The 16,932-nt window shown below is 41.5% G+C and overlaps 1 protein-coding gene across 6 annotated transcripts in view; it reads left to right on the plus strand.

Annotated features, from left to right (window-relative positions):
* HEXB (hexosaminidase subunit beta) overlaps positions 1-16,932 on the plus strand; it is an 85,067-nt gene that overhangs the window by 41,076 nt on the left and 27,059 nt on the right. For all 6 annotated transcript variants that reach the window (XM_067031151.1, XM_067031150.1, XM_059062766.2 and 3 more), the window contains one exon: positions 16,080-16,181. In XM_067031151.1, the coding sequence (XP_066887252.1) occupies positions 16,080-16,181 (102 nt within the window). The remainder of the gene's footprint in view (positions 1-16,079; positions 16,182-16,932) is intronic.

Genomic DNA, 16,932 nt, shown 5'->3' on the forward strand with positions numbered 1-16,932 from the left:
ACTCTGTATCACAGACCCTAGGCCCATTCACATCTCTACAAATGACCCAATTTCTTTACTTTTTATGGCTGAGTAATATTCCATTGTGTATATGTACCACATCTTCTTTATCCGTTCATCTGTTGTTGGACATCTAGGTTGTTTCCATGTCCTGCCTATTGTAAATAGTGCTGCAGTGAACATTGGGGTACATGTGTCATTTTGAATTATGGTTTTCACAGGGTTTATGCCCAGTAGTGGGATTGCTGGGTCATATGGTAATTCTATTTTTAGTTTTTTAAGGAACCTCCATTATGTTCTCCATAGTGGCTATATCAATTTACATTCTCACCAGTGTGCAAAAGGGTTCCGTTTTCTCCACACCCTCTCCAGCATTTGATGATGGCCATTCTGACTGGTGTGAGGTGATACCTCATTGTAGTTTTGATTTGCATTTCTCTAATAATTAGTGATGTTGAGCATCTTTTCATGTGCCTCTTGGCCATCTGTATGTCTTCTTTGGAGAAATGTCTATTTAGGTCTTCCGCCCATTTTATTTATTTATTTATTTATTTTTTGCGCTACGCGGGCCTCTCACTGTTGTGGCCTCACCCATTTCAGAGCGCAGGCCCCAGACGTGCAGGCTCAGTGGCCATGGCTCATGGGCCTAGCCGCTCCGCGGCATGTGGGATATTCCCAGACCGGGGTACTAACCCGTGTCCCCAGCATTGGCAGGCGGACTCTCAACCACTGTGCCACCAAGGAAGCCCCCGCCCATTTTTTAATTGCATTGTTTGTTTTTTTGCTGTTGAGCTCCATGAGTTGTTTGTGTATTTTGGAGATTAATCCTTTGTCAGTTGCTTCATTTGCAAATATTTTCTCCCATTCTGACGGTTGTTTTTTCATCTCCTTTATGGTTTCCTTTGCTGTGCAAAAGCTTTTAATTTTCATTAGGTCCCATTTGTTTATTTTTGTTTTTACTTTCATTACTTTAGGAGGTGGGTCAAAGAAGATCTTGCTATGATTTATGTCAAAGAGTGTTTTTCCTGTGTCTGGTCTTACATTTAGGTCTTTAATCCATTTTGAGTTTATTTTTGTTTATGGTGTTAGGTAGAGTTCTAATTTCATTCTTTTACATGTAGTTGTTCAGTTTTCCCAGCACCATTTATTCAAGAGGCTGTCTTTTCTCCATCATATGTTCTTGCCCCCTTTGTCATAAATAAGGTGGCCATATGTGTGTGGGTTTATCTCTGGGCTTTCTATCCTGTTCCATTGATCTATATGTCTAATTTTGTGCCAGTACCACACTGTCTTGATTACTGAAGCTTTGTAGTATACTTTGAAATCAGGGAGCCTGATTCCTCTAGCTCCATTTTTCTGTCTCAAGATTGCTCTGGCTATTTGGTGTCTTTTGTGTTTCTATACAAATTGTAAAATTTTTTGTTCTAATTCTGTGAAGAATGCCATTGGTAGTTTGATAGGGATTGAGTTGAATCTGCAGATTTCTTTGGGTAGTATAGTCATTTTCACAATATTGATTCTTCCAATCCAAGAACATGGTATGTTTCTCTATCTGTTTATGTCATCTTTGATTTCTTTCATCAGTGTTTTATCATTTTCTGAGTATAAGTCTTTTGCCTCCTTTGGTAGGTTTTTTCCTAGGTATTTTGTTCTTTTTGTCATGATGGTAAATGGGATTGTTTCCTTAATTTCTTTTTCTTTTTTTTGGTAAGATGTTGGGGGTAGGAGTTTTATTAATTTATTAATTTATTTTCGCTGTGTTGGGTCTTCGTTTCTGTGTGAGGGCTTTCTCCAGTTGTGGCAAGCAGGGGCCACTCTTCATCGTGGTGCACAGGCCTCTCACCATCGCGGCCTCTCTTGTTGCGGAGCACAGGCTCCAGACGCACAGGCTCAGTAGTTGTGGCTCACGGGCCCAGTTGCTCTGCAGCATGTGGGATTCTCCCAGACCAGGGCTCAAACCCGTGTCCCCTGCATTAGCATGCAGATTTTCAACCACTGCGCCACCAGGGAAGCCCCCTTAATTTCTTTTTCTGATTTTTTTGTTAGTGTATGGGAATGCAAGAGATTTCTGTGCATTAATTTTGTATCCTGCAACCTTACCAAAATCATTGATTAGTTCTAGTAGTTTTCTGGTGGCATCTTTAGGATTTTCTATGTATAGTATCATGTCATCTGCAGTGAGAGTTTTATTTCTTCTTTTCCAATTTGTATCCCTTTTATTTCTTTTTCTTCTCTGATTGCCGTGGCTAGGACTTCCAAAACTACATTGAATGAGAGTGGTGAGAGTGGACATCCTTGTCTTGTTCCTGATCGTAGTGGAAATTCTTTCAGTTTTTCACCATTAAGAAAGGTGTTTGCTGTGGGTTTGTTATATATGGCTTTTACTATGTTGAGGTAGCTTCCCTCTATGCCCATTTTCTGGAGAGTTTTTTATCATAAATGCGTGTTAAATTTTGTCAAAAGCTTTTTCTACATTTATTGAGATGATCATATGGTTTTTATTCTTTAATTTACTAATATGGTGTATCACATGGATTGGTTTGTGTATATTGAAGAATCCTTGCATTCCTGGGATAAATCCCACTTGATCATGGTGTATGGTACTTTTAATGTGTTGTTGGATTCTGTTTGCTAGTATTTTGTTGAGTATTTTTGCATCTATGTTTCATCAGTGATGTTGGTCTGTAATTTTTAAAAATATCTTTGTCTGGGTTTGGTATCAGGGTGGTGGTGGCCTCGTAGAATAAATTTGGGAGTGTTCCTCCCTCTGCAGTTTTTTGAAGAGTTTGAGAAGGATAGGTGTTAGCTCTTCTGTAAATGTTTGGTAGAATTCACATGTGAATCCATCTGGTCCTGGACTTTGTTGGAAGATTTTTTATTTATTTATTTTTTTTTAGTTTTTATTTTTTTGTGTGTGGTATGTGGGCCTCTCAGTGTTGTGGCCTCTCCCGTTGTGGAGCACAGCCTCTGGATGCGCAGGCTCAGCGGCCATGGCTCATGGGCTCAGCTGCTCCACGGCTTGTGGGATCTTCCCGGACCGGGGCACGAACCCGTGTGCCCTGCATCGGCAGGTGGACTTTCAACCACTGCGCCACCAGGGAAGCCTGGAAGATTTTAAATTACAGTTTCAATTTCATTACTTGTGATAGATCTGTTTATATTTTCTAATTCTTCCTGGTTTAGTCTTGGAAAATTGTACCTTTCCAAGAATTTGTCCATTTCTTCAGTGTTGTCCATTTTATTAGCATATAGTTGTTTGTAGTAATCTCTTATAATCCTTTGTATTTCTGTGGTGTCAATTGTGATTTCTCCTTTTTCATTTCTAGTTTTATTGATTTGCATCCTCTCCTTTTTTTTCTTGATGAGTCTGGCTAAAGGTTTATCAATTTTGTTTGTCTTCTCAAAGAACCAACTTTTAGTTTTATTTTTCTGTGCTATTGTTATCTTTGTTTCTATTTCATTTATTTCTGCTCTGATCTTTATGATTTCTTTCCATCTACTGACTTTGGGTTTTCTTTGTTCTTTCTCTAGTTGCTTTAGGTGTAAGTTTAGATTGTTTATTTGGGATTTTTCTTGTTTCTTGAGGTGAGGTTGAATTGCTATAAACTTCCCTCTTGAAACTGCTTTTGCTGTGTCCCATAGGTTTTGGGTCGTCATGTTTTCATTGTCATTTATTCCTATGTATTTTTAAATTTCTCCTTTTATTTCTTCGGTGATCTCTTGGTTACTTAGTAGTGCACTGTTTAGCCTCCATGTGTTTGTGTTTTTTACAGTTTTTTTCTTGTAATTGATTTCCAGTCTCATAGCATTGTGGTCAGAAAAGATGCTTGATATGATTTCAATGTTCTTAAATTTCCTGAGGCTTGATTTGTGACCCAAGATGTGATCTATCCTGGAGAATGTTCTCTGTGCACTTGAGAAGAAAGTGTATTCTGCCACTTTCAGGTGGAATGTCCTATAGATATCAATTAAATCTGTCTGGTCTATTGTGTCATTTAAAGCTTGTGCTTCCTTATATATTTTGTTTGGACCATCTGTCCATTGGTGTAAGTGGGGTGTTAAGGTTCTCTACTATTATTGTGTTACTATTTCCCCTTTTATGCTTGTTGGCATTTGCCTTATGTATTGAGGTGCTCCTATGTTGGGTGCATAAATATTTATAATTGTTATATCTTCTTCTTGGATTGATCCCTTCCCTTGATCATTATGTAGTATCCTTCCTTATCTCTTGTAACAGTCTTTAAAGTCTGTTTTATCTGATAAGATTATTACTACTCCAGCTTTCTTTTGATTTCCATTTGCATGGATTATCTTTTCCATCCCTTTTGTTTCAGTCTATGAGTCCCTAGGTCTGAAGTGGGTCTCTTGTAGACAGCATATATATGGGTCTTGTTTTTGTATCCATTCAGCCAGTCTGTGTCTTTTGGTTGGAGCATTTAATCCATTTATATTCAAGGTTATTATCGATATGTATGTTCCTGTTACCATTTTCCTAATTGTTTTGGGTTTGTTTTCTGCATCTTTTTCTTCTCTTGTGTTTCTGGCCTAGAGAAGTTCCTTTAGCATTTGTTGTAAAGCTGGTTTGGTGGTGCTGAATTCTCTTAGTTTTTGCTTGTCTGTAAAGCTTTTGACTTCTCCGTCAAATTTGAATGAAATCCTTGCTGTGTAGAGTAATCTTGGCTCTAAGTTTTTGTCTTTCATCACTTTAAGTATATCCTGCCACTCCCTTCTGGCCTGCAGAGTTTCTCCTGAAAAATCAGCTGATAACTTTATGGGGATTCCTTTGTGCGTTATTTTTTGCTTTTCCCTTGCTGCTTTTAATATTTCTTCTTTGAATTTAATTTTTGTTTGTTTGATTACGTGTGTCTTGGTGTGTTTTTCCTAGGCTTTATCCTGTATGGGACTCTCTGTGCTTCCTGGACTTGGGTGATTATTTCCTTTCCCATTTTAGGAAAGTTTTCCACTATAATCTCTTTGAATATTTTCTCAGACCCTTACTTTTTCTCTTCTTTTTCTGGGACCCCTATAATTTGAATGTTGGTGTGTTCAGTGTTGTCCCAGAGGTCTCTGAGATTGTCTTCAATTCTTTTTATTCCTTTTTCTGTATTCTGCTCCTTGGCAGTTATTTCCACCATTCTGTCTTCCAGTTCACTTACTCGTTCTTTTGTCTCAGTTACTTTGTTATTGATGCCTTCTAGTGTATTTTTCATTTCAGTTATTGTGTTGTTCATATCTGTTTATTCTTTAGTTTTTCTAGATCTTTGTTAAACATTTCTTGTGTTTTCTCGATCCATGCCTCCATTCTGTTTCCGAGATTCTGGATCATCTTTACTATCAGTACTCTGAATTCTTTTTCAGGTCGGTTGCCTATTTCCTCTTCATTTATTTGGTCTTGTAGGTTTTTACCTTGCTCCTTCATCTGTGACATATTTTTTTATCATCTCATTTTTTTTTTTCTGTGGTGGGATTGTGTTCCTGTGTTACTTGGTTGTTTAGCCTGAGGCTTCCAGCACTGGAGTTTGTAGGCCGTTGGGTAGAGCTGAGTCCTTGTGCCAATATAAGGACCTCTGAGGGACCTCACTCCAGTGAGTTATTCCCTGGGTTCTGAGGTCCTCTGTTAGTCCAGTGGTTCAGACTTGTAGCTCCCACCACAGGAGCTCAGGCATGACCCCCAGCTCATGAACCAAGATCCTGCAAGCCATGCAGGGCGGCCAAAAGAAAAAAAATGTAGCTGAAGAATAACAAAGAGTAAAAAAGAAAATAACATTAGAAAACTAACAGATATGTTAGAAAAAAATAAAAATATAAAAATATGGACGAAACAACAACTGGAAGGTAAAAAAGCAAAAAAAGAGCAGGGAAAAAAAAGCTGGAAAAGGCCTTGGCTGTGGGAGGCAGGGTTTAGGTGGTGGGCGGGGCCTATGCTTAGGACTCATGGGGCTGAAAAGGCCCTTTCGGGGGTGAGGCTTAGGTTCAGTGCAGCAGGAGGGGCCCAGAAGTGCCTCTGGCCTTGAGGGCGGAGGACCAAGTCTGGGACTGCAGCAGGCTCCCTGGGCCCAAGTGGGCAGGGGAAATGCTAGACGCATTCCCCGTTATCCTCTGATCCCGAGGGTCCCCCTCTGTTGGCCTCTCTTCTTCTCCCCACCCACTCCTATGCCCCTAGGCCCCATGGCCACAGGGGGCCCTGGAAAGCAGGGGACCAGACCTGGAAGCCCAAGAGGCTTCCCGGGGCCAAGTGGGCAGGGGAAATGCCTGCGAGGCCTCCCCTGATCCTCCAGGCTTGGGGGTTCCCCCGCCACTATCTGCCTCTTCCTGGCTCCTCCCTCCATCCCACACCCCTAGGACCTGTGAGGCCCAAGGGGGCCCTGGAGAACAGAGGACCAGGCCCTGGACCCCAACAGGCTTCCCGGGGCCTGAGTGGGCGGGGGAAACGCCTTCCACATCTCCCCTAATCCTCTGATCCCAGAGGGCCCCTCCCTGTTCACCTCTCCTCTTCTACTCCCTGCCTCTGTCCTACACCCCTAGGAACCACGCAGCCTGGAGAGGGCCTCAGAGAGTGGAGGCCCTGGCCCAGTAGCCCAGCAGGCTTCCCTGAGCCTGATTGGGCAGGGAAACAGTAGGCATGCTCCCCACTGATCCTCCAAGCCCCTGAGGGTCCCTCCAGGTGTGGGGACCCCTCCCCTCTCCCACCCACCCCTTAGTGCCTGTCCTGTCCGGCCTCCACTTCTCCTCCCCCCCTCATTCCCATACATGTCCTACCTGGTTGCTCGGGGTTTCTCCCATCTCCTTGGGTATCGAGGTCCCCCACCAACATCTGCCAGGTGCCCTAGTTGTGGGGAGATGCGAACTCCTCGTCTTCCCACACTGGAGGAGGAATCTATATACGCTTTTTTTTTTAACATCTTTATTGGAGTATAACTTTTACAATAGTGTGTTAGTTTCTGCTTTACAACAAAGTAAATCAGCTATACATATATATATGTTCCCATATCTCTTCCCTCTTGCATCTCCCACCCTCCCTATCCCACCCCTCTAGGTGGTCACAAAGCACAGAGCTGATCTCCCTGTGCTATGCGGCTGCTTCCCTCTAGCTATCTATTTTACATTTGGTAGTGTGTATATGTCCATGCCACTCCTCACTTCGTCACAGCTTACTTACCCTTCCCCCTCCCTATATCCTCAGGTCCATGCTCTAGTAGGTCTGTGTTTTATTCCCGTCCTACCACTAATCTCTTCATGACATTTTTTTTTTCTTAGAGTCCATATATATGTGTTAGCATACGGTATTTGTTTTTCTCCTTCTGACTTACTTCACTCTGTGTGACAGACTCCAGGTCTATCCACCTCATTACAAATAACTCAGTTTCATTTCTTTTTATGGCTGAGTAATATTCCATTGTATATATGTGCCACATCTTCTTTATCCATTCATCTGTTGATGGACACTTAGGTTGCTTCCATGTCCTGGCTATTGTAAATAGAGCTGCAATGAACATTGTGGTACATGACTCTTTTTGAATTATGGTTTTCTCAGGGTATATGCCCAGTAGTGGGATTGCGAGGTCGTATGGTAGTTCTATTTGTAGTTTTTTAAGGAACCTCCATACTGTTCTCCATAGTGGCTGTATCAGTTTACATTCCCAGCAGCAGTGCAAGAGGGTTCCCTTTTCTCCACACCCTCTCCAGCATTTATTGTTTCTAGAGTTTTTGATGATAGCCAATCTGACCGGTGTGAGATGATATCTCATTGTAGTTTTGATTTGCATTTCTCTAATGATTAATAAGGTTGAGCATTCTTTTATGTGTTTGTTGGCAATCTGTATATCTTCTTTGGAGAAATGTCTATTTAGTTCTTCTGCCCATTTTTGGATTGGGTTGTTTGTGTTTTTTGTTATTGAGCTGCATGAGTTGCTTATAAATTTTGGATATTAATCCCTTGTCAGTTGCTTCGTTTGCAAGTATTTTCTCCCATTCTGAGGGTTGTCTTTTGGTCTTGTTTATGGTATCCTTTGCTGTGCAAAAGCTTTTAAGTTTCATTAGGTCCCATTTGTTTATTTGTGTTTTTATTTCCATTTCTCTAGGAGATGGTTCAAAAAGGATCTTGCTGTGATTTATGTCAGAGTGTTCTGCCTATGTTTTCCTCTAAGAGTTTGATAGTGTCTGGCCTTACGTTTAGGTCTTTAACCCATTTTGAGTTTATTTTTGTGTGTGGTGTTAGGGAGTGTTCTAATTTCATACTTTTACATGTAGCTGTCCAGTTTTCCCAGCACCACTTATTGAAGAGGTTGTCTTTTCTCCACTGTATATTTTTCCCTCCTTTATCAAAGATAAGGTGACCATATGTATGTGGGTTTATCTCTGGGCTCTCTATCCTGTTCCATTGATCTATATTTCTGTTTTTGTGCCAGTACCATACTGTCTTGATTACTGTAGCTCTGTAGTATAGTCTGAAGTCAGGGAGCCTGATTCCTCCAGCTCCATTTTTCGTTCTCTAGATTGATTTGGCTATTCGGGGTCTTTTGTGTTTCCATACAAATTGTGAAATTTTTTGTTCTAGTTCTGTAAAAAATGCCAGTGGTAGTTTGATAGGGATTGCATTGAATCTGTAGATTGCTTTGGGTAGTAGAGTCATTTTCACAATGTTGATTCTTCCAATCCAAGAACATGGTATATTTCTCCACTTGTTTGTATCATCTTTAATTTCTTTCATCAGTGTCTTATAGTTTTCTTCATACAGGTCTTTTGTCTCCTTAGGTAGGTTTATTCCTAGATATTTTATTCTTTTTGTTGCAATGGTAAATGGGAGTGTTTTCTTAATTTCACTCTCAGATTTTTCATCACGAGTGTATAAGAGTGCCAGAGATTTCTGTGCATTAATTTTGTATCCTGCTACTTTACCAAATTCATTGATTAGCTCTAGTAGTTTTCTGGTAGCATACTTAGGATTCTCTATGTATAGTATCATGTCATCTGCAAACAGTGACAGCTTTGCTTCTTTTCTGATTTGGATTCTTTTTATTTCTTTTTCTTCTCTGATTGCTGTGGCTAGAACTTTCAAAACTGTTGAATAAGAGTGGTGAGAGTGGGCATCCTTGTCTTGTTTCTAATCTTAGTGGAAATGGTTTCAGTTTTTCACCATTGAGAACGATGCTGGCTGTGGGTTTGTCATATATGGCCTTTATTATGTTGAGGAAAGTTCCCTGTATGCCTACTTTCTGCAGGGTTTTTATCATAAATGAGTGTTGAATTTTGTCAAAAGCTTTCTCTGCATCTATTGAGATGATCATATGGTTTTTCTTCTTCAGTTTGTTGATATGGTGTATCACGTTGATTGATTTGCATATATTGAAGAATCCTTGCATTCCTGGGATAAACCCCACTTGATCATGGTGTATGATCCTTTTAATGTGCTGTTGGATTCTGTTTGCTAGTATTTTGTTGAGGATTTTTGCATCTATGTTCATCAGTGATATTGGTCTGTAGTTTCTTTCTTTGTGACATCTTTGTCTGGTTTTGGTATCAGAGTTATGGTGGCCTCATAGAATGAGTTTGGAAGTGTTCCTCCCTATGGTATCTTTTGGAAGAGTTTGAGAAGGATAGGTGTGTTAGGTCTTCTCTAAATGTTTGATAAAATTCGCCGGTGAAGCCATCTGGTCCTGGGCTTTTGTTTGTTGGAAGATTTTTAATCACAGTTTCAATTTCAGTGCTTGTGATTGGTCTGTTCATATTTTCTATTTCTTCCGGTTTAGTCTCAGCAGGTTGTGCATTTCTAAGAATTTGTCCATTTCTTCCAGGTTGTCCATTTTTTTGGTATACAGTTGCTTGTAGTAATCTCTAATAATCTTTTGTATTTCTGCAGTGTCAGTTGTTACGTCTGCTTTTTCATTTCTAATTCTATTGATTTGAATCTTCTCCCTTTTTTTCTTGATGAGTCTGGGTAATGGTTTATCAATTTTGTTTATCTCTCAAAGAACCAGCTTTTAGTTTTATTGATCTTTGCTATTGTTTCCTTCATTTCTTTTTCATTTATTTCTGATCTGATCTTTCTGATTTCTTTCCTTCTGCTAACTTTGGGGGTTTTTTGTTCTTCTTTCTCTAACTGCTTTAGGTGTAAGGTTAGGTTGTTTATTTGAGATGTTTCCTGTTTCTTAAGGTAGGATCGTATTGCTATAAGCTTCCCTCTTAGAAATGCTTTTCCTGCATCCCATAGGTTTTGGATCATCGTGTCTCCATTGTCATTTGTTTCTAAGTATTTTTTGATTTCCTCTTTGATTTCTTCAGTGATCACTTCGTTATTAAGTAGTGTATTGTTTAGCCTCCATGTGTTTGTATTTTTTACAGATCTTTTCCTGTAATTGATATCTAGTCTCATAGTGTTGTCATTGGAAAAGATACTTGATATGATTTCAATTTTCTTAAATTTGCCAAGGCTAGATTTGTGACCCGATATATGATCGATCCTGGAGAATGTTCTATGAGCACTTGAGAAAAATGTGTATTCTGTTGTTTTTGTGTGGAATGTCCTATAAATATCAATTAAGTCCATCTTGTGTAATGTATCATTTAAAGCTTGTGTTTCTTTATTTACTTTCATATTGAATGATCTGTCCATTGGTGAAAGTCGGGTGTTATAGTCCCCTACTATGATTGTGTAACTGTCGATTTCCCCTTTTAAGGCTGTTAGTATTTGCCTTATGTATTGAGGTGCTCCTATGTTAGGGGCATAAATATTTATTACAATTGTTATATCTTCTTCATGGATTGATCCCTTGATTATTATGTTGTGTCCTTCTTTGTCTCTTGTAATAGTCTTTATTTTAAAGTCTATTTTGTCTGATATGAGAATTGCTACTCCAGCTTTCTTCTGATTTCCATTTGCATGGAATATCTTTTTCCATCCCCTCACTTTTAGTCTGTATGTGTCCCTGGGTCTGAAGTGGGTCTCTTGTAGACAGCATATGTATGGGTCTTGTTTTTGTTTCCATTCAGCCAGTCTGTGTCTTTTGGTGGGAGCATTTAATCCATTTACATTTAAGGTAATTATCGATATGTATGTTCCTATTACCATTTACTTAATTGTTTCGGGTTGTTCTTGTAGGTCTTTTCCTTCTCTTGTGTTTCTTGCCTAGAGAAGTTCCTTTAGCATTTGTTGTAGAGCTGGTTTGGTGGTGCTGAACTCTCTCAGCTTTTGCTTGTCTGTAAAGGTTTTAATTTCTCCATCAAATCTGAATGAGATCCTTGCTGGGTAGAGTAATCTTGGTTGTAGGTTTTTTTCCTTCATCACTTTAAATATGTCCTGCCACTCCCTTCTGGCTTGTAGAGTTTCTGCTGAAAGATCAGCTGTTAACCTTATGGGGATTCCCTTGTGTGTTATTTGTTGTTTTTCCCTTTCTGCTTTTAATATGTTTTCTTTGTATTTAATTTTTGACAGTTTGATTATTATGTGTCTTGGCGTGTTTATCCTTGGGTTTATCCTGTATGGGACTTTCTGTGCTTCCTGGACTTGATTGACTATTTCCTTTCCTATATTAGGGAAGTTTTCAACTATAATCTCTTCAAATCTTTTCTCAGTCCCTTTTTTCTCTTCTTCTTCTGGGACCCCTATAATTCGAATGTTGGTGCGTTTAATGTTGTCCCAGAGGTCTCTGAGACTGTCCTCAGTTCTTTTCATTCTTTTTTCTTTCTTCTGCTCTGCAGTAGTTATTTCCACTATTTTATGTTGCAGGTCACTTATCCGTTCTTCTGCCTCAGTTTTTCTGCTACTGATCCCATCTAGAGTATTTTAAATTTCATTTATTGTGTTGCTCATTGTTTCTTGCTTCCTCTTTTTTTCTTCCAGTTCCTTTCTAACTGTTGTTTGCTATTTGTCTATTCTATTTCCAAGATTTTGGATCATCTTTAGTTTCATTCTGAATTCTTTTTCAAGTAGACTGCCTATTTCCTCTTCATTTGTTAGGTCTGGTGTGTTTTTATCTTGCTCCTTCATCTGTTGTGTGTTTTTATGTCTTCTCTTTTTGCTTATCTCACTGTGTTTGGGGGTCTCCTTTCTTCAGGCTGCAGGTTCGTAGTTCCCGTTGTTTTTGGTGGCTGTCCCCAGTGGCTAAGGTTGGTTCAGTGGGTTGAGTAGGTTTCCTGGTTGGGGGGACTAGTGCCTATGTTCTGGTGGATGAGGGTGGATCTTGTCTTTCTGGTGGGCAGGTCCACGTCTGGTGGTGTGTTTGGGCATGTTGGTAGCCTTATTATAAGTTTAGGCAGCCTCTCTGCTAATGGATGGGGCTGTAGTCCTGTTTTGCTGTTTGTTGGGCATAGGGTGTCCAGCACTGTATGTTGCTGGTCCTTGAGTGAAGCTGGGTCTTGGTGTTGAGATGGAGATCTGTGGGAGATTTTCGCCGTTTGATGTTGCGTGGAGCTGGGAGGTCTCTTGTGGACCTGTGTCCTGAGGTTGGTTCTCCCACCTCAGAGACACAGCCCTGACGCCTGGCTGGAGTGCCAAGAGCCTTTAATCCACACAGCTCAAAATAAAAGGGAGAAATAATAGAAAGGGAAGGAAGCAAGCGAGGAAGGAATAAATGAAGGAAGGAGGAAAGCAAGAAAGGAAAGAAGGAAGAGAGGAAGAAAGGGAGGGAGGAAGGAAGAAAGGGAGGGAGGAAGGGAGGAAGGAAGAAAGGGAGGGAGAAAGGAAGGAAGAAAGCAAGGAAGGGAGGAAAGGAAGGAAGAAAGGACGAAAGAAAGGAAGAAGACAAAATGAAGTAGGATAAAATATAGTTATTAAAATAAAAAATTATTAAGAAGAAAAATTTTTTTAAAAATATGGGTTGGTCAGAACGCTAGGACAAATGGTGAAAGCAAAGCTATACAGACAAAATCTCTCAGCAGCACACACATACACACTCAGAAAAAGAAAAAAAGGGGAAAATAGTAATATATCTTACTCCCCACGCCCATCTCCTCAACTTGGGATATTTCGTTGTCTATTCAGGTTTTCCACAGATTCAGGGCACTTCAAGCTGATTGTGGAGCTTTAACCTGCTGCTTCTGAGGCTGCTGGGAGAGACCTCCCCCTCTCCTCTTTGTTCGCACAGCTCCCGGGGTTCAGCTTTGTATTTGGCCCCGCCTCTGTGCGTAGGTCATCCGAGGGCGTCTGCTCTTCGCTCAGACAGGACGGGGTTAAAGGAGCAGCTGATTCGGGGGCTCTGGCTCACTCAGGCTCGGGGTAGGGAGGGGCACGGATGCGGGGCGAGCCCGCGGCGGCAGAGGCCAGCGTGACGCAGCACCAGCCCAAGTCGCGCCACACGTTCTCCCAGGGAAGCTGTCCCTGGATCCCGGGACCCCGGTAGTGGCGGGTTGCACAGGCTCCCAGGAGGGGATGTGTGGAGAGTGACCTGTGCTCGCACACAGGCCTCTTGGTGGTGGCAGCAGCAACCCTAGCGTCCCACACCCGTCTCTGGTGTCCGTGCCGACAGCGTGGCTCACGCCCGTTTCTGGAGGTCCTTTACGCGGTGCTCTTAATCCCCTCTCCTCGCGCCCCAGGAAGCGAAGAGGCAAGAAAAAGTCTCTTGTCTCTTTGGCAGCTCCGCGCCCGTTTCTGGAGCTCCTTTAAGCGGCGCGCTTAAACCCCTCTCCTCGAGCAGCAGGAGGCAAAGAGGGAAGAAAAGGTCTCTTGCCTTTTAGGCAGCTCCAGACTTCTCCTGGACTCCCTCCCGGCCAGCCATGGCGCAGTAACCCCTTCAGGCTGTTTTCACTCTGCCAACTCCAGACCTTTCCCTGGGATCCGATTGCAGCCCGAGGCTCTGCTCCCAGCCCCGCCCGCCCCGGCCGGTGAGCAGACAAGCCTCGCGGGCTGGTGAGTGCCGGTCCGTGAGTGCCGGTCGGCACCGATCCTCTGTGTGGGAATCTCTCCGCTCTGCCCTCCGCACCCTGTTGCTGCGCTCTCCTCCGCGGCTCTGAAGCTTCCCCCTCTGCCACCCACAGTCTCTGCCCGCGAAGGGGCTTCTAGTGTGTGGACACCTTTCCTCCTTTGCGCCTCCCTCCCACTGGTGCAGGTCCCATCCCTATTCTTTGTCTCTGTTTATTCTTTTTTCTTTTGCCCTACCCAGGTACGTGGGGATTTCTTGCCTTTTGGGAGGTTCGAGGTCTTCTGCCAGCGTTCGGTGGGTGTTCTATAGGAGCAGTTCCACGTATAGATGAATTTCTGATGTATCTGTGAGGAGGAAGGTGATCTCCACATCTTACTCTTCCGCCATCTTCTCTTGATACTCTATATATGCTTTTTAAGAGCACAGTCTGTTTTCTGCAGCCTGCCAGCTCATCCATATGCAAGCCCTGCTGGCCTTCAAAGCCAGATGTTTTGGGTGGCTCGTTTTCCTGGTGTTGGACCCCAGGCTACAGAGCCTGATGTGGGCTCAGATTCCTCACCCCTTGGGGAGAACCTCTGCAACTGTGATACCCTCCCATTTGTGGGTCATGTAGTCTGGGGTGTGGGTCTTGACCCCCCCTACCTGTCTCCTCGTGGTTTCTTTTTTATACTGTTAGTTGTGGGAAAATCTTTTCTGCTAGTTTTCAGGTCATTCTCATCAATTGCTCCGTTAATAGTTGTAAGTTTGGTGTGTCTGTGGCAGGAGGTGAGCAGGAGGGTCTTCCTGCTCTGCCATCTTGGCCACATCGTAAGGAGAAGGGAGGCTATAAGTTTTGTTTCTCTGATAGGGCAAATCTCTCCCCTTATCATTTTTCATCTTCTTCATATAGCCTTTTATATTTTTTATACATATTGTTTATTTCTCGAGTGTACCTAAAATCAGTGTCAATTTCCCCCCAAATTTGAGATTTTTTTTTTTTTTTTTTTTTTTTGCGGTATGCGAGCCTCTCACTGTTGTGGCCTCTCCCATTGCGGGGCACAGGCTCCGGACGCGCAGGCCTAGCGGCCATGGCTCACGGGCTTAGTTGCTCCGCGGCATGTGGGATCTTCCCGGACCAGGGCATGAACCTGTGTCTCCTGCATCGGCAGGCGGATTCTCAACCACTGCGCCACCAGGGAAGCCCTGTTTAATTAGAATTGTACTGTTAGTACTGAATTTCTTTCATCTGTAAGGAAGGGTTGGCACTCAAATCTCAGAATTGTGGGAATTATAAGTCCCATTTTTCCTCTGCTGCATTCCCAAACACAGTAGTAGTGGTAGCCAAGAACTGTTTTCCATTCTTGGTTAACCCCTAAATACTTACTGGAAATCTGTAAGCTTGCTCCCTTCCCATAGGGCAAAGTTATAGCTTACTGTTTAGAATCAATAAGAATTCTGTGTAGGCTTTTTGAAAAGCAACATGCCATGTAAAGAATATAAGATAAGGAATTTATACTTCTTCACATCCTTCCTTTGTTTAAAAAGGGAAGTTTAAAAGGAAACAGACACATTGGAAACAATCCTGGATGCAGATAAGTAAATTGGATTGTATAATATAACTGTGATATGTAATTTTTTTTCCTCTCTCCCCACTGGGTTTGTTCTCTTTATCTGTGAATCTGCTTCCTTTTTTGTTATATTCACTAGTTATATTTTTTAGATTCCACATATAAGTGATATCATACATATCTTTCTGTCTGACTTACTTAGCATATGCCCTCCAAATCCATCCATCTTATTGCAGACAGCAAAATTTCTTTATTGCTGAGTAGTATTCCATCGTATATATATATACACCACATCTTTATCCGTTCATCTGTTGATGGATATGTAGCTTGCTTTCATATCTTGGCAATTGTAAATAATGCTGCTACGAACATTGGGGTGCATGTATCTTTTCAAATTAGTGTTTTTGTTTTTTTCAGGTATGTATACCCAGGAGTGAGTGGGGATTGCTGGGTCATATGGTAGCTTTATTTTTAGTTTTTTGAGAAACCTCCAAACTGTTTTCCACAGTGGCTACACCAATTTATATTCCCACTAACAGTGTACAAGTGTTTCCTTTTCTCCACACCCTCGCCAACATTTGTTGTGTTCATTTTGATGATAGCCATTCTGACAGCATGAGATGATAATCTCATTGTGGTTTTAAGGTATATAAATTTTTAACATGTTTGCTTGCAGGATGCCATGGCTTTTAATAAGTTTAATGTTCTCCACTGGCACATAGTAGATGACCCATCTTTCCCTTATCAGAGCATCACTTTTCCTGGATTAAGCAAAAAAGTGAGTAATTCATGTTGTTGTTGTTGGTATACAAAAAAAAATTGGGGTATAGTTTCATTAGTAGTTTGCAGCTTAAATGTTTCTTCTTATGGATAGAATTGAAGTATAAAAGTTAGATATTTGGGGGACCTCCCTGGTGGTCCAGTGGTTAAGACTCCATGCTTCCATTGCAGGGGGTGTGGGTTAGATCCCTGGTCAGTGTGGCCAAAAAAAAAAAAAGATATTTGTGGTCTTAAATGTTTTTAATAGGCTGCAGCTGAGCATTTGAGATCCACAAAACTGTTGTGGATTTGTAATTGTTATGTTATCGTAAATGTAAACAGTCTCTAGGGGCTATACAAATAAAAATTTAAAAACCTTAATGAATGTAGGAGACCTGAAGCATTTGTGATTAACATTAAGCTTAAGTAATTATATTTACCAAGTAGTCCTGTATATTTGTTTTAAACAGAATTGTTTTGAATTCTATAAATGACAACTTCTTTTCTCTCTGAAAAACTATATGAAACAGGGAATCTTACAGATAACGGCTCCTTCTTGGAAAATAATGGTGGTCTTAGGAGTGTTCAGATTCACTGTATTATAACCCAGTGAAGCTGGGAGTGAGCCTCGATACCATCTAGTTGACTCCCCCTCTAGTACAAGGCCAGTCACTGACAGCCAAGAGAAGCTGTATGTCTCATCCAAAGTTGTAGTTAGGAAGAGGCAGAGCAAAGACCTTAAATTTTGTCCTCTGGCCACAATTCCAAAA

The sequence above is a fragment of the Kogia breviceps genome, chromosome 4, assembly GCF_026419965.1.
Source record: "Kogia breviceps isolate mKogBre1 chromosome 4, mKogBre1 haplotype 1, whole genome shotgun sequence".
NCBI classification, from domain to species: Eukaryota; Metazoa; Chordata; class Mammalia; order Artiodactyla; family Physeteridae; genus Kogia; species Kogia breviceps.